The sequence below is a fragment of the Physeter macrocephalus genome, chromosome 6 (assembly GCF_002837175.3).
Source record: "Physeter macrocephalus isolate SW-GA chromosome 6, ASM283717v5, whole genome shotgun sequence".
NCBI lineage: Eukaryota > Metazoa > Chordata > Mammalia > Artiodactyla > Physeteridae > Physeter > Physeter macrocephalus.
In genome coordinates, this window is record NC_041219.1 from 566691 (window position 1) to 593360 (window position 26670).

At 39.4% G+C, this 26670-nt stretch overlaps 1 protein-coding gene across 3 annotated transcripts in view; it reads left to right on the forward strand.

Moving 5' to 3' along the window:
• Nucleotides 1-26670, forward strand: part of SRGAP1 (SLIT-ROBO Rho GTPase activating protein 1) — a 270945-nt gene that overhangs the window by 166445 nt on the left and 77830 nt on the right. For all 3 annotated transcript variants that reach the window (XM_028490343.2, XM_024122891.3, XM_024122892.3), the window contains exons 5-6: nucleotides 13367-13549; nucleotides 14025-14153. In XM_028490343.2, the coding sequence (XP_028346144.1) occupies nucleotides 13367-13549; nucleotides 14025-14153 (312 nt within the window). The remainder of the gene's footprint in view (nucleotides 1-13366; nucleotides 13550-14024; nucleotides 14154-26670) is intronic.

Below are 26670 nucleotides of genomic sequence, written 5' to 3' on the forward strand. Positions count from 1 at the left end.
AGGTACTTAGCTTTGTTTATCATTATTCATCAAAACCAAATATATAATACATACACATAGAATAAATCATGGGCATTTTCCTTAGATTTATTGTCTCAAAATGGACTAGAAATGTTGGCCAGTAAAAATCATGCGAAGGGAATGAAGAGCTAAATCTGTTGAGCCAGGTGATCCATTTCAACATATCTTTTTTTTTTTTTTTTTTTTTTTGCGGTACGCGGGCCTCTCACTGTTGTGGCCTCTCCCGTTGCGGAGCACAGGCTTCGGACGCGCAGGCTCAGCGGCCATGGCTCACGGGCCCAGCCGCTCCGCGGCATGTGGGATCTTCCCGGACCAGGGCACGAACCCGTGTCCCCCACCTCGGCAGGCGGACTGTCAACCACCGCGCCACCAGGGAAGCCCCTCAACATATCTTAACTCACATGATTATCTGATAGAATTTTAGCGCTGAATGGGCCTTTAGAAATGATCCAATTAACCTCCTCATTTAGGGAGACCATCACAGAGACTCAGATTAAGTGATTAACTAAAGTCCCAGGTTGGAACTGTAACCCAGGTTTTTATTTTAATTCAAATTAGTAAGTAGGACCCTACTATGTATGTGCTACTGTGCTGGGAGCTTTAGGCAAGACAGTACCAGAAGTCTGGCAAATAAAAGCTAAACAAGGACTAAATAGCAACAGCTAACCTTTATCTGGTACTATTCTAAGCAATTTACATAATTAGCTCTTTAAATTCTTCCAACGTCCCTACAGGGTAGATGAGGCACAGAAACGGTAAGTACTTTGCCCAAAGTCACACAGCTAGGAAGTCTCAGACCAAGCAGAGTCAAAAGGCTCAGCTCACACACTGTACTCCCCTTTTTTAATAGATTTATTTATTTTATTAATTTAATTTTGGCTGGGTTGGGTCTTCGTTGCTGCGCACGGGCTTTCTCTAGTTGCGGCAACCGGGGGGCTACTCTTCGTTGCCGCGGGCTTCTCACTGCGGTGGCTTCTCTTGTTTCAGAACACGGGCTCTAGGCGCACGGGCTTCTGTAGTTTTGGCACACAGGCTTAGTTGCTCCACGGCATGTGGGATCTTCCCGGACCAGGGATCGAACCCGTGTCCCCTGCATTGGCAGGCGGATTCTTAACCACTGTGCCACCAGGAAGTCCCAGTACTCCCTTTTTAATGGTGATTATAACTTAAGGCAGACCATTATGTACCAACAGAAAGGTTCATCTAGAGGGCTAAGGTTCATCTAAAGGTTCATCTAGGGAGTTCCAAAGAGAGAGGTCCACCCTGAGGATTAAGAAAAATTCAAAGAGGAAAGGGTCTGAAAATGCACAGGATTTTACGAGTAGGACAGATGGAGAGAAGTTGGGGAAGGTTTTTGAGGCAATAGGAGCAATGTGAGCCAAGGCATACAATTAAGATGAACACAAGGCATATTCATAGAATTTCCCTCTGGAGCCATATCTAGAGAGAAAGGAAAAAAATCAGAAGTTGAAAGATTTCAGGAGAGTACCAAATGAGATTCTAAACGACATAGGCAGCAAAAAATGGTTAGACATCTGGTCAAAAGCAATTTGAAAGCTCAAAAATCTTTCTTGCATAGATTAACAAAGGCCTCTCACCTTTCTTCTTTTTTTCTCTCTTCTTTTTAATAAATGGAGTGAGAGGTATTGAATTTGAGAAACAGGTTTATGTGTCAAGTTCTAAACCATTTTCCATTAAAAGAAAAGGATTCCGTATCATTCTTTCCACTTTAGTTGATGCTACAATTCCAAGGGTTTCAGGTCTTTTATGATTTTAAAATTCTAAGTGTCTGGTGTCCTCAGCTTAAATATTTCATATACTAAACCATATAACTTATTAAATATTTCATATACTAAACCATATAACTTAAATGTCTAATACACACGTGTAATGTTGAAGACATGTGAAACATTTCCCTGAAAAGAATTAATGATTTAAAATTGCAGGTGACTTTGAAATTCTAGTAAATTTGTTGGCCTTTCATTATACATGTACTTTCCCCCTCAACGTTGCCAACTGCTTGAAACTCTCCCTTCACCACTTCTACTGCCACTGTGTTCACTATGGCCCTGGTTAATATGTATTCCAAGTGCCAATTTGTGGGTATTATTCTTTCAGTAGCTTAAACTTGTATTTCAGGGCCTCTGAAGACTTCTTATGAAAAACACTTTTTGAAACAAGGACTTTCTGATGACCTTCCCTATCACTGACTTTCTCTGTTGACTTGTTAGGCAAGGATTAAGTCTCTTTGCAGCTCAGTTTCTTTGCTGGATAGAACAAAGACCATCCCTCTGCTCTCAACCTTCAGGTGTGTGAGAGTAAACAAGTGAGCATTGACACTAAGCACTGGCTGAGGCTGTTGTGGGCTTTAAAGATATGATGGGGGGGTGGTATTTTACAATTTTTGTAGCAACCGTGAAACACTCACTGTTTGCCAGTTACCACTGCAAGTGCTTGGCATGTATTAATTCATTTTATCTTCACAGCAACCTTAGGTATGATTCTTATTCCTAATTACAGGTGAGAAAACTGTGGAACGTGATAAAAGGCAAAGCAAGGATCTGAACCCAGGCAGTCTGATTCCTGAATTTAACCATTAGATCTGTTGAGAAATGGAATAGGTTATCTTTTAAGACGGTACTCTCCTCCTTTGTAGAGTGGCTGCCCAGCACTTGTATGGAGAGGGTTTGTGATTTGTAAGTTTCTAGGATTTATGGAATGCCATTATTCAGCATTTATCCCAAATCTCAGAATCTGTTCCCTGTCTCTAAGTCAGTTAAATGGAAAGTACTAAAAGCATAGTTGCCTCAGCTCTAAAATTATTAGAGGATCATCTCTGTTGCGTCCAGGTGATATACACTGAGAGGCTGGGAGGAGCCTTTCAATAAATTTACAGGTCCCGTTAATATATTGATGGCAAACAGCCCTGTCATCAATGAGTTAGACTTGTGAGATATTTCCATGTATGGTGTTGGGTGCTGGGCTAGATAGAGGTCTCCACAGCTCTGTGTAAACCCCCCAAGGGCTTCCTGGAGAAGCTGACACCTGATTTTCTGACAAAGGAAGGGTGGGAAGGGCCTTCCAAAAAAGCAATTCGTGTGTGAGGGAAAACACAGATGCATGAAAGCACATTGCCTGTGCAGGGAACTCCATGTGCTTGCATATTGCCAGAGTATTAGCAAATCATTCATGTCAGAATAAAGGGAATATTAAGCTGGACTTTGTTCAAATCCTCTGCCCTTACCAATTTCTCTTTACCCCACTACAAATGGAGTGCTTGAGAGACAAGAAAGGAAAATATCTTCTGCAAAATTAGAAGTTCCTGGATAAAATGACATTTATTTCATGTTAAAAATCTCTGATCATTGTGAACTGGGCAGATATTATACCAAATTGTTCATTGCTCTCATGAAAAATAATCCTGATGAACCTAGTATAAATCAATAGAGAATAAAATATAATTGGATTTCTAGTAATAGAATGTAAAGGAATCAAAAAGGACAAGGCCTGTTTGTGGTACATTTTATGGGGCTCAAGAAATTTTTGCTGAATGTGAGTGTTCTTCGAGGGTTCATTCGAGATAAACAAAACCAATAACTCCTGCCTATTACTCAAAGATTTGAATTAGAAGCTGCCTCTGGTGTCTACTGGAAATAGAGCTAGCCCAGATTAAGATTAATAAATATACGTTGCTTGTCTTACAAATAGAAACATTTTCTTTCTAAGAAGGCAGAAAACAATTTATCCTCTTTAGGATAAATGAGTCATTTTTTATTAAATATTTTTATTAAAGTAGCAAAATCTGCTGAAACTAATTGTAATTTATATTGCCATGTAAAAAATATTGTTAAATTTAGCACTTTGAAAAAGATGGCTAATGCCCTGCTTTAACTTAAATATAACAATCAAAGATAAAAGCACGTAGCAAATCCTTGTGTCAACCCTGCACCTACCAGATAGTTCCTGGGTTTTCCTCCTTAATGAGCACTTGATGACTGATCACTAATCAGTTTGAGAGCTAATTAAAGACACTAGAGTGATAGATACCCCAGTTTAAGATTCATCAATATAATAGTACATTAGAGTATACAGGCATTGTTCATTTCTAGATATTTTCTGTTCAGCAAAACAGATGAGTTATGGCCTCAGAGCCCATGGAAAATTCTAGGAGGAATCTTATGTCCTCGGCATAGCATGGTATACTATTTGCTGCCTCAATCAACAGAAGCAGGAGATAATTAGTATAATTTGTTGTTAATGGGTTTTTCCTTTTGATTAAAATTTATCTGCCATCTACCCTGACACTGAAAAAAATCAGCCTCTTTAGCAAGTGAGAAGTATATTTTATATATATGTATTTCCCCAAACAATAAATACTTGTGATACTTAGTTGTTGTAAAATTAATAAGGGAAATCATGGACTCATAGAATTTTAGAGTTGGAAAAGGCCTGAGCGATTACATGGTCCAGCCACGTACTTTATAGGTGAGAACGCTCTGGGCCAGCAGGGTTAGACAGAGCCTTGCCACAAGGTCACAGTCAAGGCCTGGCAGGCTGAGGGTTCACACGCTTGGATATTTAGGACCTGAAAGCTCCTTCCACTATCACAGGCTCTTGTAGGTTCTTGTTGAAGATGGAGAAGAAAATAGCAAATCTCCAACAGAAAACAAAACATGAATGACAGTCCGGATGCTCTTTTCATAAAGACTGCTAGATGTCATCCTATGTTATTTCCTCTGAGCATTGTCAAATATTCTCCATTTCAGGGGATGTATTAAAATTCTTATCGAAAGAGGCCTTTTAGTTACATGATCAGTTTTTCTATGGTCAAACCTCTAGTTTGTGCTTTTTCCTTCATTCCACAGTTTTCAAAGTGTTTGAGGTTCATAGTTTGATTTGATTGGTTCCCTAATTTTGGTCCTGTCAGGAGACCTCATGTTGCCATCTCTAATAGATGAAAGTCACACTGAGGGTCAGAAAGACTGAGGTTACAGAACTATTTTGCAGCAAAGCTAGGACCAAAATCCAGGTCTGTTGGATTTTATAGACCTATAAAATGCTGCTCTTTGTAATTACTCCTGAAACAAAATCTTTAACACCACACTGAACAGAATAGAATTATTTTTGTGACTTTCATTAGCCTTACTTTCTCACTTTGCATGTGTTCTCTATTTTTCCCTTTGTTTATTCTCTGTATCTCTGTTGCCCTGTCATTTGGTTGGTTAGCAGCCAGCAGGGTCCAGAGTCCCAGACAATGCCTTTTGTTCAAAGCATTTGTTTGGATGATAAATATAATTTGATGATAAATTCATACTGTTTTACTGATTTCATTTCATTGGAGCCACAGTATACCTCAAGTTTTCTTTGATAAACTAGCTATAAAGATGGGATCTCATGCTATTTAATTGTTCATCTTGAGCTATTTGCTCATTTCTAAAGCACTTTGCTAAAATTCTTACCATACACATAAATGGAAATATCACTTCTTTCCTTTCCTTTACCTCTGTTGGAAATGATAGTCTTTCCAGTCATGGAGAAATCATTACCTATTATTAAAATGAAATATTTTGTGGTAATTTTTTCAAATAGCAATAGCTGCCATTTACTGTGCACTTATTATATGTCAAGCTCTTTTTTCTGTGCTCTTTACATGTCATGACACATCTAATCCTTCCAACTACCCTATGCATGCAGTGAGTAAGAATGTTATGCCCATGTGACAGTGAAGAAATGAAGGCACAGAAAGCTTAAGTTACTTGCTCAATATCACACAGTAAGTGCAGAGGCAGGATTTGAGCCCAAGTAGTCTGTTCTGTGGGTCTAAGCTCTTAACTGCCAGCATACTACCTCTCAAAGTGAGTTCTCCTATAAATGTTACTTTTCAAATATAATTACGTTTTGTAAATTCTGCTTTCATTGACTTATAGTGAACCATACAAGCCTGGGGAAAGGAAGTGGGAAAGTTCATCATTGTAACAGTCCTATTGACCACTCATTACCTCAGGGATCAGCAACTTTTCCAGCCCTGATGCCACAAATGAGAATAAAATATACTGATAAGTGTCCCTCACAGGCCTGAAGTGGGAGATGGGGCATTGGGGTGGGAACTGAGATCCATTGTGGGCATTGACTGAGTAGCATTCATGTTCTGGGTGGGATTCTCCTGTCTTTACATCTTTATATAAATAAAATATATCCCCCCTCCCACCCCATCTTTCTCTCCAAGTGAGCTCCCAGACTTAAATAGAAGCTGATTAAAAGGAAGCCTAGGAGTCTTCTCCACCTGACTTGCACTCAGCCTACCTACCCTGAAGTCCATGAGTGCTTCCCTTGTCTTCAGTAAGAGTAGGCCTGCCTTTGTGTCTTTACTGGGTAGGGACTGTGTCTTTCATCTCTAGCTTCAGAGTCTAGCACAGTGCCTGGCTTATGGATACTCAGTAGCTGTTTGGTGGATGATCAAATGCAGATCACTATGCACTGCTCCCTGAAACCTGGGTAATTTTCCAGTAAATTATACTTAATTTTACAGTAACTGTCAGCATACATCAAAAGGGGTGCTAATGATGAGATGGACGTTACAGAGAGGCTAGAAGCCTTCCTAAGTGTGACTTCAGGTGGTGTGTTTTATGAACCAGTAGGTATCTGTGCCATCAACTCCTGGGTACTCGTCACTGGTATATTAGATTAGTTTTTAAGAGGTTTTGGCTGTCCCAAGTTTGTAATATGAAACAGCAGGAGAGGCCTCCATCAGGTCTGCTTTTGCTGTACTCAGTTCTCCAGCTGCTTTGTCTTTGGGAGGCACTGGCCTGCACCTGTCTGCTTCGAGCCAGAATATGAAGCCAGTTAGTCTGGCCGCGGAGCCTGTGTACTTGCTTCTACATCATACCTTAGAAACTGTCAAGAAAGAGAACTGCCCACCCTGTTCTGTGCTTCCCATGCATTGTATCACTTAATCCCAATTTCACCTCAGAGGAACTGGGGCTCAAGAAAGTTAAGAAACTTGCCCAGCTGATAAGCAGTAGCACGAGAACTCAAATCCAGGTCTGCCTGGCTCTGTATTCACCGCCAAGGTTGGCTCAGTATACTAAAGGGCAGGAAAGCTCAAGGTTGCTGGTGTAAAGATCGCAGCATGCAGTGTTATGATGCTGTCTGAAAAGTAGTTCCTGCCCACTGCCCCGATTTAAACTAAGCTCCAGAGACACAGCTTGGCTCAGCAGAGGCTATAGTCTACACAGAGGAACTGAGGCTGTGTGAGCCCCTGAAGGAGCCAGACTTACAGCACAGCTCCTGGGGCTCAGCCTAGGGTGGCCCAGGAGCCCTGCCTTCCCCATGAACCTGAGAGCTTCCTGGGAATGGACTTCCAAGGTGGTGGTCCTACCCTGACGGTTTTGTTAATCTGGCACTGGCGGAAACTCGGTTACAGTTAGAGCCCTCTCATGTATTGATTATAGAAAAGAGATCTTTATCTTAGGTTGTTGGTATTTAAGGAAACCTAAAGAATGTAGTTTCTCAGGAGAGCTTTTTGTGATTGATGGATTTAGTAAAACAGCAGGCTGTGTGTGGAATTAGGAAATACTGTCACTAACATACTGCTTTTCACCAGCCCACCCGCCAACCACAACACCCTTTTTTTTTGAGATGCCATAAATTCCAGTGCTAACTATATTTCACAAATGATTTAGAAATGTTTGCCATCCCATCAGTCCAGTCCCAGGTATTTATTGGTGGTACTGTTTTGGATGCCGGGGATGGAGAGGAACAATGCTAGTCACATAGTATTTGTTAAATGAATAAATGAATGGGCAAGCTGAATATAAAAGGATTCCTGTCCTTCATTTGTTTCTCACCAGATGCCTATTTTACTCCTCCTGTATATAAGGCAATATTAAGGACCTGGAGTTGCCTAAAATATTATTGATGGCCTCACTGAACTTACAGGACAATCCATGATACTGAATGGTACACAAATATCTGTAACACACGGCACTGTCTGAAGTGCTATCAGTAAGTAGGTCTTGGAGGTCGGAAGAACAAGATCACTCTGGCTGGGGACCCAGGGAACACTTAGCAATAGGTGAGCTTTGACCTCGCCCTGGAGGATGAGTCAAAATGGTAACAGCAGGGGGTGCTGGGGGAGGGCCTCCCAGACAGTGGGATTGGATTGTCTTGGGAAAAGGCCACAGAGGCAGGAAAGTACAAATTTTGAGGAGGGAGTTAAGTGATTGACTCAGTAGTGTACAGAGTGCTGCTTGGGCTGATGTTGGGAGCAGAGCTGAGAGCATTTGAACTCCGTGGTGGAGGGGGTCATGTCAAGTTTAAGAAAAGGTCAGAGAGAGTGAGAACAGAGAAAAGACCGTGGAGCTATCATTCTGGATTCTCCTTCCTCCTTTCCATTCCCTCTTCTTCATGCTAAATCAAGTCGCCTCACACCCTAAACCATCCTGCCTATCTTCACCGAATTACTGCTAAGGTACTGCTTTGACCATACTGTTCACACCTCTGTGGATTCACCAACCCCCTTCAGAATAAATTCTATACTACTTAGTTGGGGTTTCAAGGCTCTCCTCATCTGGCTCCATCTTATTCTTCAGCTCAGTTACCCCTTCATCCACCACCCTGGACTCCCTTCTCCACCGTCTTGGTCTCCTCATGGAGACCTGTGTGGGTCGCCTACCCCATTACATCTTTCCTGATACTGTCCTTTCAGCCCAAATGCCCTCCCACTTCATCAGTGTCCATGAGAATCTCCAAGGCCCATTTTTTTAAATTCTAAAAACTTAAACTCTTAGAAGATGGAAACCAAGTCTTTATTTTTATACCCATCAGTGCCTTACAGGTGCTAAACACCAAGCAAATGTTGAATGAAGAAATAATTATCTTTCATTCCTTCTTTTCCTCCATTCCTAAATATGACCAAGAGTAACTGTATCCCCCAGATAAAGAGGCCTTCCATTTGTATAATGCATTAGACCTTCTGAAGGTCACGGCAATAGCAGTCCAGAGCACTGAATCTGGAGCCAGACTGCTGGGCAATGGCAAAGCCATTGCTTTGCCAATTATCAGCTGTGTGACCTTCAGCAAGTAACTTAACCTCTCTGTGCCTCACTTTTCTCATCTGTAATATGGGGAGGATAAAGGTACCTACCTCATAAGTGTTTTTACAAGGATTAAATAAGCTATTATTGGGTTGTCCAAAAAGTTCGTTCGGGTTTTGCCGTAACATCTTATGGAAAAACCCAAATGACCTTTTGGGCCAACCCAGTATTTGTAAAATGCTTAGAACAATGTGTGGCATGTAGTAGGAATTATATAATGCTTGTTTAGCTAAATAGATATATATTACATATGTCTCCATATATACATTAGCGGTGTAGATTATATACATATATATACACACATATGTAGTAAGTACTCAGTAAAGGTACAGTTGTACCCACACACAGGGACCATGTACAATTGGGTATCCACAACAACCTTGTAAGGTGAGCAGAGGTGTTAAATGACTCTCCACACCTAGTAACTGGTAGATCCATTCCTGGAACCATGTCTTCTAACTTCTGAGCCAGAAGTCAACAAGTAGAATTTATACCCTTAATCCACATGGATAGTTTTCAGATACACCATGACTTCTTGACACTGAATATTGAAATTTACTATAGATACTTTAATTACTTTGATTTAAAGTACAAGAGTAGTGTCAGATCCATTATATAGGGTCTGTCAGTAAGAAAAAAGTATATACAGTTTCTGTCCAAAGTTTTTGTATAGGATTTCACATGAGATGAGAGGTACATGAGGTAAAGAGAGATTGGTAAGGGCAGAGGATTTGAACAAAGTCCAGCTTAATATTCCCTTTATTCTGACATCAATGATTTGCTAATACTCTGGCAATATTCAAGTGTCACAAAGATATCCATGATGTGGTCACTTTCTACTTGACTATATTCTTCTTACAGTTGAAGACAGAGCAGGGAAGATAAATTGAGTGTGTTCAATGGAGAATTATGCATGAGGTTTTAGTAGAAAAGAATTCAAATAGGAAAATATGCTATTGGAGTACATTTAAATGGATATATGCCTATCATGTCATTTGGTATGCAAAGGCTTATGTTTGCATTAAGCTGATGGAGAAGCTGTTATTTTCTTTGCAGTATATATTCAAAAGCTTTCTTTTACTTCTCTGAAAAAGAGAGAACTGTCTGTTATTTTAAATACAAAACACATTTAACTTCTGTCAACAGCTTACATTTTAAATAATGCAGTTTGTACTGGCATTCATTGTCTGCAATTAGAGTTCTCGAGAAGCTTTTAGTTTTTTCTCTCCAACTTTTAAAATTCATTCATTGTAACTGTTGACATTTTGGAGAACAGTGGAAACCCTAAGTCAAATTGGAAAAACAGAACAAAGACATTACCTTTCTGGAAATTACTATTGAACCTGGTGGAGAATCCTCAGCTATTGTGCTGAAGCACATTGTGATGAAATATTTATACCCTCTTCTTGCTAGCGTTAGGTCAGACTCAAACGTTTTCCTTTTAACCCAGGCTACTTAACCAGAAACGTCATGGTAGCAGCCAGCTCAGAATCCTTAGTTTCTAAAGCTTAGTTTGTGCAAATTACCTGCTTACAGTAGGCCTCAGCATCTTAGTAAAGCAAGAGTCAGGAGTTCAGGTCTTTTCTTCAGGATGTATTTAAAAGCAAGATTTCTCAGTTACCCAGGTCTGTCTGGGATGCCTTTTCATCCAACTATGATGGGAGTCACGTGTTCTCATTTATTCCTTCCTGTCAACTAGCAAGAAGACAGCCGAGCGTGTGTGTGTGTGTGTGTGTGTGTGTGTGTGTGTGTGTGTGTGTGAGGGAGGGAGAGAGAGAGGGAGAGAGAGAGTGGTTTTTTTCACCCTCTCATTTAAAGATGTAACTGGAACCAGGACCCAGACGGCCTGTGGGTTTGCTTCAGGCGGGGAATATAAACAGAGCCAAGCCTAGAAATGCCAGGTGTGCAGTAGATTCATTGACCTCGCTGTTTGCCCAGCTGCACGGGGACTCCCATTTCATTCCCCAGCTGCTTCCTAATGCTGTCTTATTTTTCTTTCAAACTGGAGTAGCCAACCAAACCACACCCCCAGACAGATTTGATAATTACTAAAAAGAGACAACTTTGCAGTTACGCACAGCTCACAGAAAGCTGCCATGACTTTGTAGTTTGGCCCGCGCTTTGTTCTTGTTCAGCAGTGCCTTTGACGTAATTAGCCAGCTTACGATTTTAAGGAAAGACATCATCAGATTTTATGAAAACAGGTAAAGCTCTTCATTAACCCTGTGTTTTACTCTTCAAAATAGTCATCTTAATAGTGTGTATTAAGTTGAACCATAAGTGCTGATTTTCTACCTTTTTCATATAACCTACAAAAAACAGCAATTTGGTTCAGCCTAAATAAATATATTTATTCCAGTGATGCTTCCAGTCTTCAAACTATTTTAAAACTCATCTTTTGAAATAAGAAAAATCAAGTTCCCTACTTTAAAACATTACATCAATCTCTTTAACACAAGTATTCCTTAGTTATAAAATTGGCTCTGAAAACAGTTATTTACAGATGAAATAAAATCCATTTTATGTGGAGGAGAATTTGACATAATTTTTGAGAATGTGCCAGTACTTATTACTTGGGTGCTGAGTTCTGGTACCTCAAGGAACCTTGAGACATCAGTTGGTATCAGAGTCATCACACCTTTAAATTTTTTTAAATAAAGAATATTTAATTGAGGATTGATTATATATTTACAGTATATATGGAAAGGATACATTACAAAATTTCATCTCCTATATATTCCAAAATCTATCAAAATGCAAATTACCTGTATCATTTCTAAGAGAAGAAACAAGATACTCTATATATGAAGGGTTTTCAGCACAGCTTTATTTATAAAAAAGCAAGAAGTTGAAATATTCTAAAATGTTCATCAGTAGGGAATTAGTTAAGTAAGTTATGGCACAGTCATATAAAGAAATATTATACAGCCCTTAAAATTATGTTTTACAAGACTATTTTGTGGTATAGGAAAATGTTGATATTTTTAAGTGGAAAAGGACATAGGAGATTAAAAATTGTAAATATAGTATGATCCAGATTTTTTAAAAGGAGAAATGATATGTGTCATTTTAAAATGAACAAGTGTGTGTGTGTGTGTGTGTGTGTGTGTGTGTGTATTTTCATAGGAAAAAGACTGGATAGCTGTGTGTGTGTGTATTTTCATAGGAAAAAGACTGGATAGCTGTATACCAAAATCTTATGCTTTTCATTTTCTACTTGCTTTTTATTTTACTTTCTTTTTTGTATCCTGTTTTCTACATTGAACATAAAGTATTACTTTGTGCTCATAAAAGGTTTTTTTTTTAACTACAACTATATATGAACCTTATATTTACATTTTGTATTTTGACAAGTGCGTTTTAAGCAATAAAGTCCCTTTAGTTAGGGCTATATATTTATTTGGAGGTTTTTTTGTTGGTTTTTTTTTTTTTTTTGCGGTATGCGGGCCTCTCACTGTTGTGGCCTCTCCTGTTGCGGAGCACAGGCTCCAGACGCGCAGGGAACATAAAGTATTACTTTGTGCTCATAAAAGGTTTTTTTTTTAACTACAACTATATATGAACCTTATATTTACATTTTGTATTTTGACAAGTGCATTTTAAGCAATAAAGTCCCTTTAGTTAGGGCTATATATTTATTTGGAGGTTTTTTTGCTGGTTTTTTTTTTTTTGCGGTATGCGGGCCTCTCACTGTTGTGGCCTCTCCTGTTGCGGAGCACAGGCTCCAGACGCGCAGGCTCAGCGGCCATGGCTCACGGGCCCAGCCACTCCGCGGCATGTGGGATCTTCCCAGACCGGGGCACGAACCCGTGTCCCGTGCATCGGCAGGCGGACTCTCAACCACTGCGCCACCAGGGAAGCCCTATTTGGTGTTTTTTATAATTCCCAGGTTGGACTAAAATTTATCCATGCATAAGGGTCTATTCTGCAAATTAATAATGCAGAGGAGATTTTAGAGAAACACTTTTAAGTTTGAGGGAACTTTTTAAGTACACTGAAAGCACACACAAGACTCTGTAAATCATTTTTTTCATCACAGCCTGTCCCTAAGTGCCTCTTCCTGGCAGGTGAATTTGCATATTTCTGTTTGCTTTATGTAGAAGGAATAGTATATACTTTATTTTACTAACAATCTGGCTCTCTGCCAGTTGGAAGGTGATATCTTTAACATATATGTCATATAATGGTTTCCATTCACTTTCTAAGTTACAGACAGACATCTTTTAACAGTGTGGGTCACATTTTCACAGGTGATGAAAACATACCATATGTATCATGCAGAGAGCATCAGCGCAGAGAGCAAGCTGAAAGAGGCTGAGAAACAAGAAGAGAAGCAAATTGGCAGATCCAGTGACCCAGTCTTTCATATTAGACTGGAAGAGAGACATCAGCGGCGAAGCTCTGTGAAGAAAATTGAAAAGATGAAGGAAAAAGTAAGTAAAAGACTGCAGAGCCTTTCTGTCCTCACTGGAGGTGACAAAACATAGGAACACTGATGCAACAGCTGATAGACACACATTGTAAATTACTGTGAAGTGACATGCATTTCCTCCCGCGGGAATGAAAAAATGTGTTAGAAACATAAAAATCGTGTAATAACAGCTGGACCTCATTTAGTGGTGAATGCCAAGTATCCAATACACAATGTAGAGAACTCTGAATATTAACAAAGAGATTTCATTGCAAATGGGCCTGGCGCCTATATACGTTGCTGTTATTCCTCATCGCTGGGTAATTTTCGTTTATTTAATTCAGGTTCGAAATGTACTTTTCTCAAAGGACTTCGAAGTTCATTTGTATATGTTGAATAAATTGTTTAGATGAATAGAAATTCATGTATGCTTTCCCTGTCTTGTTTTAAAATGACTTTATTGTTTTTCCCAATGCCTGGATCTTCTTCATTTCCAGAGACAAGCAAAGTATTCAGAAAACAAGCTAAAGTCGATTAAGGCACGGAATGAATATCTCCTAACCCTTGAAGCAACCAATGCCTCAGTTTTCAAGTATTATATTCATGATCTTTCAGATTTAATTGATGTAAGTACTTGAAGTTTTTATACTTTCCATACCAAGATGGAATTAGCAGTAATCTCATTTCCTTGATTCTAAAACACCATCATTTATTAAAACAACGTTGTTTTATGTAGTTCTCAGAAAAAAAATGCTGCCAATTAAACTACACAGAATGCTAAGACACAATAAATTGTAAGATGCATGTGAAATACTGTGCATCCTAAAACCGCTGAAAAACGAATTATGAAGTTCTGTGAAGCTGTATCTGGAAGACTCAGCTAGGAAGGGGGTCCAGGCATTTTCCAATGATGCAGTGGCACAGCCCTAACTGTGTTCATTGATTCAAAATATATTTATTGGACCCCTACTATTGTGAGATGCTGAGGCTCTGAGAAGCCATAGATAAACAGTTCTTACCCCCTGGAATTTAAAGTGCAAAAAAAAAATGTTAAGCAAATGACTACACAAATGATTGCTTTATAACAGTTGTGAAAAATACTGTGAAGCAAAATAGGATACACAGAAACCACTTTTTTTTTTTTTTTTTTTTTTTTTGTGGTATGCGGGGCTCCCTCTGCTGTGGCCTCTCCCGTTGCGGAGCACAGGCTCCGGACGCGCAGGCTCAGCGGCCATGGCTCACGGGCCCAGCCGCTCCGCGGCATGTGGGATCCTCCCAGACCCGGGCGTGAACCCGGTTCCCCTGCATCGGCAGGCGGACGCGCAACCGCTGCGCCACCAGGGAAGCCCTGAGAAACCACTTTTATTATCTAACTCTCTTTACTTTTATAGGATATGATGTAAAAAAAGCACTAATTGGGCTCATTTAGAACTCTCCAAGTATATGTCTACTATTATATTTGTGCAGTGTTTACTGCCATTATTGCTCAACTTTGACCCTCAGCCTCATTCTTTAATTCAGAAATCATCCACTGAGTAGCTCAGTCATTGTGCTAATACTGTAGGAGATGGCAAAAATAAAACAGACAAAAATCCTGTGTCCGGGCTTCCCTGGTGGCGCAGTGGTTGAGAGTCCGCCTGCCGATGCAGGGGACACGGGTTCGTGCCCCGGTCTGGGAAGATCCCACATGCCACAGAGTGGCTGGGCCCGTGAGCCATGGCCGCTGAGCCTGCGCGTCCGGAGCCTGTGCTCCGCAACAGGAGAGGCCACAACAGTGAGAGGCCCGTGTACCGCAAAAAAAAAAAAATCCTGTGTCCAAAAACGCCAAGATCTATACAAATAGAAGATAAAAAGTGATGTGTCATAAGGAAAGCACAGATAAAGTGTGAAGTTCAGAGAGTTATCTGCTGGAATTTTACTTGTATACTGCTTTGCAGTGATTGAATTCAGCAGATGATAATATAAGATTATTTTCTATGGCTCATAGTGTCTGTCATAATTTAGTCATATAGTAGGTTAAAACAACTATTTTTATGGTGCATTAAGTCTCAGATATTTAGCTATTATTTTAGAGCCACAGTTTGGGACTTTTACGAAAGAATTGCTAAAGATTGTTACAAAAGATTTTTTAGTTCATTTTTAGTTCATTAACACTCTGATGTGACTTTTTCCTTTTATTTAAGTGTAAAAACAATTTTATCTCATATAATATCATAATTTCTTTATACAGAACCATTTAGTAATAAATAAAACCAGGGAAAACTTTTTTCTCTTTTCCTTTGTTACAAGTATTTCAGTCAAGTAAGTAATCAGTTAATTGTTTTAAATACGGAGGCTTTAAAAAAAATTTTTTTTTCTTCTAGCACTCTGATGAAATAAAAGGATTTTTTTCTGCTAGATTGCTGCTAGTTTTTCCTGAATAAAAATAAAAAATTTTATGACCCCTGTTTTCAAACTTAGATCTGTAAGGATTCTGCAAAATAAATGGAATATAGAAGAACTAATTCTTGTAACAGCTCTGCTTGCTTTTTTTGTTTAGGGCTTATTTTAGTAGTGATTGGAGTACTTCGCTAAACCCAAGCCAATTTAACAAGAGGATAGATAAGTTTCTGTATCTTGAAAAGTGCTTCTTTAATACCTACAAGGTACCGAGTACTATTCTTGATAATGGGGATCCAGCAATGAACAAAACAGAGTCTTCGCCTCCATGGAGTTTATGTACTAGTTGGGGAGACAAGCCATAAAAACATTTGCACATATATAATATATTATATGTATGTAATATATACGTAATATAGTATATGCTTATATATTAAATATTTATATTTAATATGTATATAAGTAGTAACTTATTGTTGTAGTAGTAACAGTGCCATGAAGAAAAATAAAACAGAGCTCTGGGGGTGCTTCTGTTGGCACGTCAGAAAAGCCTGATGTTTGAGCAGAGAAGTGAGCTGCAGAGTTATATCGCTAATGGGGAAGGAATCCCTCATATAGAAGGACTGGCAAGGCTCCAGGTATAGAGGCGGAGGTGAGTTTGGCAAGTTCAAGATGCTCCAGGGTAGCAAGACTTTCCTCATATAGAAGCACGGGCAAGGCTCCAGGTACAGAGGTGGAGGTGTGTTTGGCAAGTTCAAGATGCTAGAGAATAACAAAGGAGGCCAGTATGGCTGGAGAGGAGCCAGCGAGGAAAAGGTTCTGGGAGAGGAGAGGCAGAAGCCCAATCACTTAGGGGCCTGTGGGCAGGGAAAAGGGGTTAACTTTTGCTCTAAGTTTGGTGTGAAGCCAGTGAAGGGTTTGAAGCAAGGAAGTGACATCACCTGATTTCCATTTTAAAGACTTACTTTGTCATGGGGGTGGAAAATAGACTGAGGTAGGTTGGGAGGACAGGTGTGAAAAAAGCGAGCTATATCTAGAGTCTTTTGCAATTGTCCAGGCCAGAGGTGATGCTGGCTTGGACTGGCGTGGTAGCAGTAGACCTGTGAGAAGTGGTTGGATTCAAAATATACTGAAAATCAGGATGGTGGGTTTAAAAAAAAAAAAAAAAAAAGGAAAAAAGTGACTCCTAGGCTCAGGTCTTGAATAACTAGGTTAATGATGTACACTTTACTGAGATAGGGACCCTGGAGAGGAACAATAGTTCTGTTACATGTAGTAAGATTGAGATATACCTATGGGGCACCTGTGTGGAGATGTACAGTAGCATCCTTGATACCGTTAGTATATACAGGACAAGAAGAGCATGTCAGGATTATATGTGTCACCATCATGGTTGTGGATATTTATTGAACTCTTACTATGTGACAGGCACCTAGGTTTCTAAGCATAATTTCATCTAATCATCATAACCTTGTGAGGTAAATACTATTTTTTCTATTTTATAGATTAAAAGAACCGACAGAGGCTTAGCTAGCTGGGTAACTTGCCAAACGTTACACAACTGTTATGTGTTAGGTTTCAAACTCAGACATTTTAACCTCCAGATCAAAATAATTCTGATATAAATAAATAGTTAAATATGCCAAGTATTTTCAATTTTTTTTAGAAAGCTGGATTTTTTAAAGATCAGCCTTAAATTTAAAATGTAGATTGAGCGACGGCCGCAGCTGCAGCAGGACGGCCCGCCGGCGGCTCGGGGCCGCGCGCCGGGAACCTCGCGGGGCGGGCGGGCGCGGCACCCCCTGCCTGGCCGCCAGCTCCCCGGGGAGGCGGCCCGCGCGCGACGGGACCAGCAGCATGAGCAGCGGCTACAGCAGCCTGGAGGAGGACGCCGAGGACGACTTCTTCACTGCCAGGACCTCCTTCTTCAGGAGAGCGCCCCAGGGCAAGCCCCGCGCCGGCCAGCAAGCTCCCAAAAGTAGAAATGGACTAAAAATTGTTGTATTTCCCTGGTGGCGCAGTGGTTAAGAATCCGCTTGCCAATGCAGGGAACACGGGTTAGATCCCTGGTCCAGGAAGATCCCACATGCCGCGGAGCAGCTAAGCCTATGCGCCAAATCTACTGAGCGTGCGCTCTAGAGCCCGCGAACCACCACTGCTGAGCCTGCATATGCCACAGCTACTGAAGCCCACGCGCCTAGAGCCCGTGCTCTGCAGGAAGAGAAGCCACTGCAATGAGAAGCCTGTGCACCGCAATGAAAGAGTAGCCCCGCTCGCAGCAACTAGAGAAAGTCCACCCATAGCCACGAAGACCCAACGCAGCCAAAAATAAATAAATAAAATGTAAACAATTCTCAACAACTTAAATATGAATTTTAAAAGAAATGTTTATGAAATTGGTATGTTGTCATATTCAAAAGAAATTGAGTACTCTTTTAGTGAAAAGCATACTTCAAGTTCGTTGACCCACTTTTAAGGCAATCAGAATGTGAATATGTACATTCTAAAATGGCTGCTTATTTTGTAGGAATCCAACTTACATATGCAGTGGTGATCCTAAAAACCATTAAGCTTGACCCTTCATGACGAAGAAGAAACGGATTATTATGCAAAGGCACCTAGAATCGTTTATGCTCCTGTGTGAGCCTATTTAGCAAAATACCTTTCATACTGAGCTAATAATTATTAGAAGGTATAATAATTATTATACCTCTAGTGAGAGAAAGTTAAGACAACATTTTTTTTTTCACTGTTGTGGCCTCTCGCGTTGCGGAGCACAGGCTCCGGACGCGCAGGCTCAGCGGCCATGGCTCACGGGCCCAGCCGCTCCGCGGCATGTGGGATCTTCCCAGACCGAAGCACGAACCCGTGTCCCCTGCATCGGCAGGCGGACTCTCAACCACTGCACCACCAGGGAAGCCCAAGACAACATTTTTAATGCTGTCTTAAGACACTTAAGACAGCATCAAGAACATTTTATTTGTGAAATGACATGGAAGATACTAAATGTATCTTGATTAAATCAAAGCATTATAAATAGTCAAAAAATTCAAGTTGAGACCTTTTTTATACAAATCTCCAGTTTCTCTTGGTTTCTACGCAAGTCAGTATCTCTCTTTTCTTAAAATTTTTCTATCATACATGATGATGAATGGATCTATTGATATAAAAAAGTCATATAAATTTTCCATAGAATTTGTTTTAAAACTAGTCTTATTATAGAAGCAGTACATTTACATTGTAGAAATCTAGAAAATACTACAAACAAAAATAAAATGATCACATTCTTACCACCTGAGATCGTCACTGTTAAAATGTACTTTTTCTGTGTCCACACACACATTTTTAGACCAGAGAGTATGAAATCACGTTTTACATATAGCTTTTTAACTACCTTTTTTCAGTAGTTCATCTCCCATCCTTCCATTTCAGAAAAATTTCATCTCGTCTAATAACCGCTACATTCCCATTTGTGACCCCCCCCCAAAAAAATGTTTCTCAGCTGGTATGTCTAGACTAGATCCAATTTAGGATCATACGTTGCATCTGTGTGATGTGTCCCTTTAGTCTTTTTTTATCCAGCCAAGTCCCTTGTTAAAGAGACAGTTGTTGCGGAGACAGGAGTTCCTGAGAAAATCTCAGCTTCTCAATTTGTCTGATAATTTGTTGTGTTTTTATTTAGCCCATTTCTCTATCCCTTATATTTCCTACAAAGCAAACACTATATAAAGGCTTTATGGATTCAAGTTAAGCACTTTGCAATGGAATACACCATGGGTGGTATTGCTGTGTCTTATGTAGGTATGTAACAACGTATGTTTGGCCCACTGATAGTGTTACTGAAATTGATCACTAGCTTATGGTGATATAGCTGATTCCTTCATCATATATAGTTAAGGTTTTTCCCTTGCAACAAACTATGGATATTCTAAAACCTCCTGAACTTGGATTTTGTTAAATTGAAAATCTACTAATTTGGAACTCAGCAACATCTGGGCGATAATTTACTTTTGGTCAGCAAAATGCCTTCTTAGAGTACAAATTAATAATGTAAATTAAACAGGAATGATAATTTAAGAAAATATTTTCAGGCACTTCAGAGTATAAATTTACATATATATCACTGACACCCTATTTAATGGAATCCTCTTTTGTTAACGACTACAGGTCTAAAAACTAATACTTCAGCAATTTGATAGATTAGTTCAAGTCTTTCCTATAGATTTGGAGGTGATCTAATTTTTTTTTTATTTAATAATTCCAATTTTATCTGTTTTAGTTAAACTTCACCTTTACCTATCAATGTTAGTTTGGATACTCCAGATACTGAGTTATCTTTAGGGAGAAGGGAGGGGGTTGCAATTGGCAGGGTTAGAGGACTTATGAAATACCTGTAATATTTTATTTATTTAAAAGTATGCAGTTGTCCCTCGTATCCACAGGTAATTGGTTCCAGGAGCATCCTTCAAAAACCAAGGATGCTTAAGTCCCTTAAAGTCAGTCGGTCCTTCATATCCATGGATGTGGAACCTGCGGATATGGAGGGCCGACTGTATATATTTTGCAACTATCTGTAAGTTTGGCATGTTTTATATTTAGAAATGGAAAAAGCAGAGAGTTATAAAAAATTATTAAAACCATGCCTTAAATATTTTAATCTAAAGTATACCAATGTACTCGAATTTGCTAATCTTTAAATTATTATTAATCTTTTTGTATAGAATTTTGAATAGTCAGGCTTCCTATGTACAACCACACCCACTGTGTATTATCTATGATTTCTACTTTTAAGTTTTTTTTTAACACACAAGAAAAAATATTTTGGATATACACAATGTTTTCACAGTCTTGCACAGTTGGCAATTGTGCCTAATTTGATAACAATTTTGTTTACTCTTAAATCTTCCAACAGCTCCTTTCTCAATTATTTTATCAGTTTATTTAATATTTAATTAAATTATAATAAATATAAATGGCACAGATATTATACAATCAGGTCTTTTTTTATATATAAATTTATTTTATTTATTTTTGCTGTGTTGGGTCTTCGTTGCTGCGTGTGAGCTTTCTCTAGTTGCGGCGAGCGGGGGCTACTCTTTGTTGCAATGCGCAGGCTTCTCATTGCGGAGGCTTCTCTTGTTGCAGAGCACAGGCTCTAGGCACACAGGTTTCAGTAGTTGTGGCCATGGGCTCAGTAGTTGTGGGTCGCGGGCTCTAGAGCACAGGCTCAGTAGTTGTGGTGCACGGGCTTATTTGCTCCACGGCATGTGGGATCTTCCCAGACCAGGTCTCAAACCCGTGTCTCCTGCATTGGCAGGAGGATTCTTAACCACTGAGCCACCAGGCAAGTCCGTGTACAATCAACTCTTGAAAGCATACAGACGAATTGTTAGAGCAGAAATGTACAGGAGTATTAGACAGGGCCTATTAACTGTGTATATTCACAGTGCATTGGTATTGGTCACTATGCTTTAGAGCAGAAGTTGACAAACTTTCTCTGTAAAAGGCCAGGTAGTAAATATTTTAGGCTTTGTGAGCGTTATAGTCTCTGTACCTACTCAACTCTAGGGCAGAAGTAGCCATAGTAAGTAAGCAAATGGATATGGTTATGTGGCAGTCAAACTTCATTTATCATATCAGGCCATGGGTTGGATTTTGTTCACAGGCCACATAGTTGGCCAACCTCTGCTTTATAAAATGAACTGAGTATTAGTTAATCCAGAGTGTCACTTAAGCAGAAGATTGTTGAGATGGCTTTTCCTCTGTCTCTGAAGAAAGTTCTAAGTAAATTTTAGTTTGTAGAGTAACAGTCTCTTACTTTGGAATCAGGTGGGAAGTGAACAAAGTTAATTTCACAGTGAGGTTTTTATTATGTCATTCTAAAAAATTAATATGAATTGCAAGTATTGGCCAAAGGAAATTTAATTGGTTTGGGAGAATAAAGGCATAATTATAGGGTAAAATAGATTGTAGTTTTGTAAATAATAGATTTTGTATCTTTTATCATTAAATATTACCAACATTAAGTGCAGAAGAGACCATAACTATTATTCCATTAAAATTAGGATGTATTACAACAAGAAGAAAAATCATACAGGCAACAAATATATTTGTGGTTGCCGAAATTTTCAAGTGATTATGATTTGCTAAGAGAAAAGAGTTGGGGAGAGTACAAGTCTTAATGCTAGGAATCTCTGATCTATAATCTATTCACTACTCTGTATATCTGAAATTCTTAAACCAACTGGTTTTAAGATTGCAGAACTGGTAATATAACCTCTTTCAGTCCAGTTCCACACCTACCCACCCTCAAAAGGTAGTCAGAGAAACAAAATCCTCAACAGTAAGATTCTATTAGTGCTTTGTCCCTGAGCACCTGCCCTATAATAATAAAGTATTTGTCATCCTTACAGTACAGTTTCACCGTCTCCAATTACTCCCTGTAAAAGTTTGCAGGTCACTTTGAAGCTTGAAGGATAAATCTTTGTTACTATTATGGAATATTGCCATAGAAAATCCCCTATTCCAGCTAATTTTCTTGGTAGAGATTTCTGTCATGTGTTTTATTAGCCATTTCTACAGAGTAAGATTGAAGTTAGGTTACATCGTATACCACATGCCATGTTTATTTTATCATTTCTAAGTAATCAGCTATCCTTCTGTCTCTAGGGACATATTTTTAATTAAAAAGCATTTTATTCAGAGTTCAGATTTTTCTTAATTAGTTTGACTTTTCCCCCACTACATAATAGTATTAAAATTTATCCATGAAAACCTGCCAAATTTTAATATTGTAGTCTCCATTAGGCCTGAACTCTTATTAGGAAGATTATAAAGAGATGATGTTAGATGGGTTAGGACAGTGTAGTTATCATGTAAACTGATGTATGCGTGTTTTTATCCCTTCATGGAAGAAAGGGTATTTAAAAACTGAAATGAGTTGGATGACCGAAGTGGATGGCTTTAAACATTCCTTCCAATGGAGATGCTATGGGCCTTTGTTAAAGAAACTGCATCCACCTGGTTCCCACCTGCTGTATAGGCTGCACTTTCTCAGGCTCCAGTGCTTGCTTTTCCGCTTTTCCATCTTGGCTGTACCTTTGAATGTTGAAAGTTGCCTAAGGCACGATCCTTTGTTTTTTTTTCTCTTGGTCCCTTGCCTTAAGTACTATCTAATTGTTCCTAGATTTTTTTTCACCAGGCTTGATCATATTCCTGGGCTTCAGATTTGCATATCCACTGCCTCCTGGACATCTCTAACCAGATGTCTGTAGACACCTTGAACATTTGCCCCTACTGTCATCATTATCCTTCACATATGTAACAACTTTTTCTTTATCCATTGTTTACATCTCAGAAAATGGTACCACTTTCCACCCAGTTGCCCAAGCCAAAAACCCAGTTCTCTCATTCCCCACATATAAACGCATCAGCATATCTTATCATCTCTACATCCAGAATATCCCAAACCTTGGTATTTCTCACTACTTGCACTCTCAGTCTCTGAGACAAAGCCTCTTCATCTCTTGCCTGCACTTAGGAAGCAACAGCTTCCTAAGATGTCCAACTTAGCACTAAGACCTTCCAATCAATAATTCATTCTCTTCCCAAGCAACCAAAGTATTAAAAAAGATAAATCAGACCTGTAATCCCTATTTAAAACTCTCCATTAGAATAAAATCCAAACTATTCACCAAGACGCTATGTGAACTGGCACCCACCTGCCTCTCAGTGTCATCTCCTGCAACTTTCCCCTTAGTCACCGTGCTTCAGGTACACAGGCCTTTCTCTTACCCAGACCCACTAAGCTTTTTCTTGCCTGGGGCCTTTCTCATTTTTGTCTAGAGCACTCTTTCTTCCAGAGCTTTACAATACTCCTCCTTTTCATTCATGTGGCACTGGGCTGCCCTGTATAAAGAAGCAATGCCCTTCCCCCTAGCACTCCCTGTTCCTCTGAGTTTTTTCTTCATAGCATGTATCACCTGACCTGTATTAATTGAGGCTTGGTTTATTGTTCTCTCTCCTCTCTTGTGATTTGATTCAGGGTAGTTACAGAGATTTGGCCTGGGAAAAAATGAGTCCAGTAGCAGCTCTTCTGAAGGAAATGATTGCCCCTGTGGGTGAGAGCTGTACTAGGCAACAAAAGATTATTCAGCCTACTCATTGGCTCAGGCATATGCAACCTCTGTTCTCCTTCTCCAGTTTCCTACTTTGTATCCATTCGTATCACACAGATGTACCATTTTGACCTTTTCCATGCTAAAGAGAAACTCAAAACAAGTTTGGCTAAATGCTCAGCCGCAGTTAAAGTAGCAGCAAAAGCTAAATTGTCAGCTGTGGACCATCAGGAACCCAGAGGTGAAAGCGGGTGTGTAAAAGTTGCCTGTAGTTTAGACATACAGTTCAATTCCACAAGATGCCTCAGTCTCACAAAATGTGTTTGTGGTATCTTGCCTGAGGTACTGAATAGCTAGAGAAGAAATTAGTGAAGGACAAAGATACTTACACAGGAGAAATCAACTTTCTTCCTTGTCATCTACTGTAAAAGCTCTGAGAGTGTCTATTTCTGGTCTTTGAAAGCTACCCATGGTCATGTGAAAGCTGTATTTTGCAGTTCAGTTTGCTTGGGTTGCACTATTTTTCAGAAAGACTGAAAAGAAGGGGCAGACTGAGTCTTTACACAATATCCATGGTTCTGGAATGGTCAAAGCCAAACTTATTAAAGCCAGAGATAGGACCCACAAGAAAAGATCATGGAAGCTTCTCAGACAGAGGCAGGAGTGATGAAGTTAAGACAATACTTCTGCAGGAGTTCTTCCCTCTCCATTCTCATGACAACCACTTAATTCTGGAGTAACATACAGGCTTGGGGCTGCCTTCCAGCCACTTCCTGGACTGCCCTGCAAATGACATTGGCTGTTACTGTTCTGGAAGCATGTATGTAGGACTTGTTTTCCATTATGGTAATCCCATCTAAGTCCAAACTTCTGCCCCACTAGGGCTTCTCATGTCATGGAGTTTATTTCAAAAAAATAAAAGTTGTCTCCCTGAACAGCTATGATCCAGTTATACCTGACATCCTGACATTATACCCACCAAGTATACTTGAACCAATCTCTCAGCCTTTGGGACAAGAAAAAGTATTTGTCACTGGCCTCAGTACGTAGGTTTCATCTTCATTTTTTTATGCTATTTGCAACACTTTTGCCTAAGGAAATTAGCCTTACTGTGGTGATACAGACTAATGCCTAGTGGAATCTATCTTGGCAACTCTTAGGATATTAAAAAAATATATACAGCCTTCGACTTCTAACAGTCTTTCCTTCCCCAGCTTTAATCCATAATTTAATATATCCATTCAGAGTTTTTCATCCATCAGAACAACACTATTTTGTTTTCATGAAATATTTTATTGGTTCCTTATGTATTTTCATCATTAAATGCACTTGGACACTTGGGTTATAATTCAACTCTTTGTGTAGAAGCTGGCTCTTCGTATTGTCATTAATAATTCATAAGCTCCATAGAATCACTTTAGGCCTTTTAACCAAGTATCTTGGATCTTAACATATCCAGTGTCATTTTAGCTTCCAGTTTAGAAAAAAAAAAAATGACTGTGACAGGTCTTGCTGTCTCAGGAGACCTTGAATAAGAATTTTATTGCTGTTTCTTGTTTCTTTTAAAATTCTGGATGGTTAAAAAGCCTACAGTGTAGAAAAAGCTGCATATCACAAGTAACAAAATCATGCCAGTTACATGACCTCACAGACTGGAAAGTATTGGTAGAGGTCAGAGAAGGAAATTTTCCATCAAAGCTCATCACAGAAATCTCCTAAGTTCTCAAAGTCCAGAAGACACCCAGGGAGGCCCCTGGGTTGATTACTAAGCCACATGCATGCTTCTCCCCAAATTATTCGGAAACAACAGTGAAATAAGGGGTGTCTTACTGGGACCAGACCCAACAAATTTGCCTGGCTGAACTGGGTGTGGAAACATCACTGGTACTTTTGAAATCTTGACATTTACTCCCCAAAGAAGCCAAACTTAGAAATATGAGGAGTGAACTAAGTCTGGAAGTAATGAAAATTTGGTATGTATTTTTCAGAGCTGTAATTCAAGTGGATAGTTGGGGTTGAACTTCTTTCTTTTTCTTCCTCTTTTTCCTTCATTCTTCTTCTCTTTTTTCCTTTCTCTTTTAAGTTGAAAAGAGACTTGGTTTTTGTTGGGGGGAAGAAAAGGCTTTTCTCTGGGTTGTTTCCTCTCAATATCAATTTTCTATTAAGTCCCATTGGGATCAGTACTCATAAAGTAAAGGAGCTTGTGTGATCTGCTTCATTATAATCAAGTTGAATCTGCCTTCTTTCAAAATACTAGGGTGTTTTGAAGCACTGGTACATCTCAAAGAAATGAGGCCATTTCCTTCACAAATTTATGTTTTCATAAGATGAGGTGTTGTTGAAAGAATAATTTTTCAGTCCCTCTGAGGTGTATAAAGTTGTTACACAGAACCATTATGGATTTCGAGGAGTAAGAGGAATAAAAGAGGACTTTGCTCATCTGAGGCTAGAATTTTTTAATTAACTGAAAATGAGTCTCTGTATTTGAGTGCAGCTGATTCCACGGGAAATGTATTAATGCAGAGACTGATTGCTGCATCTCGCAACTATGTTTTGCTTATATTTGTAATTGTGATGTGGCAGCTACTGTCTGCTTTTTTTTTTTTTTTTTTTTTTTTGTGGTACGCGGGCCTCTCTTTGTGTGGCC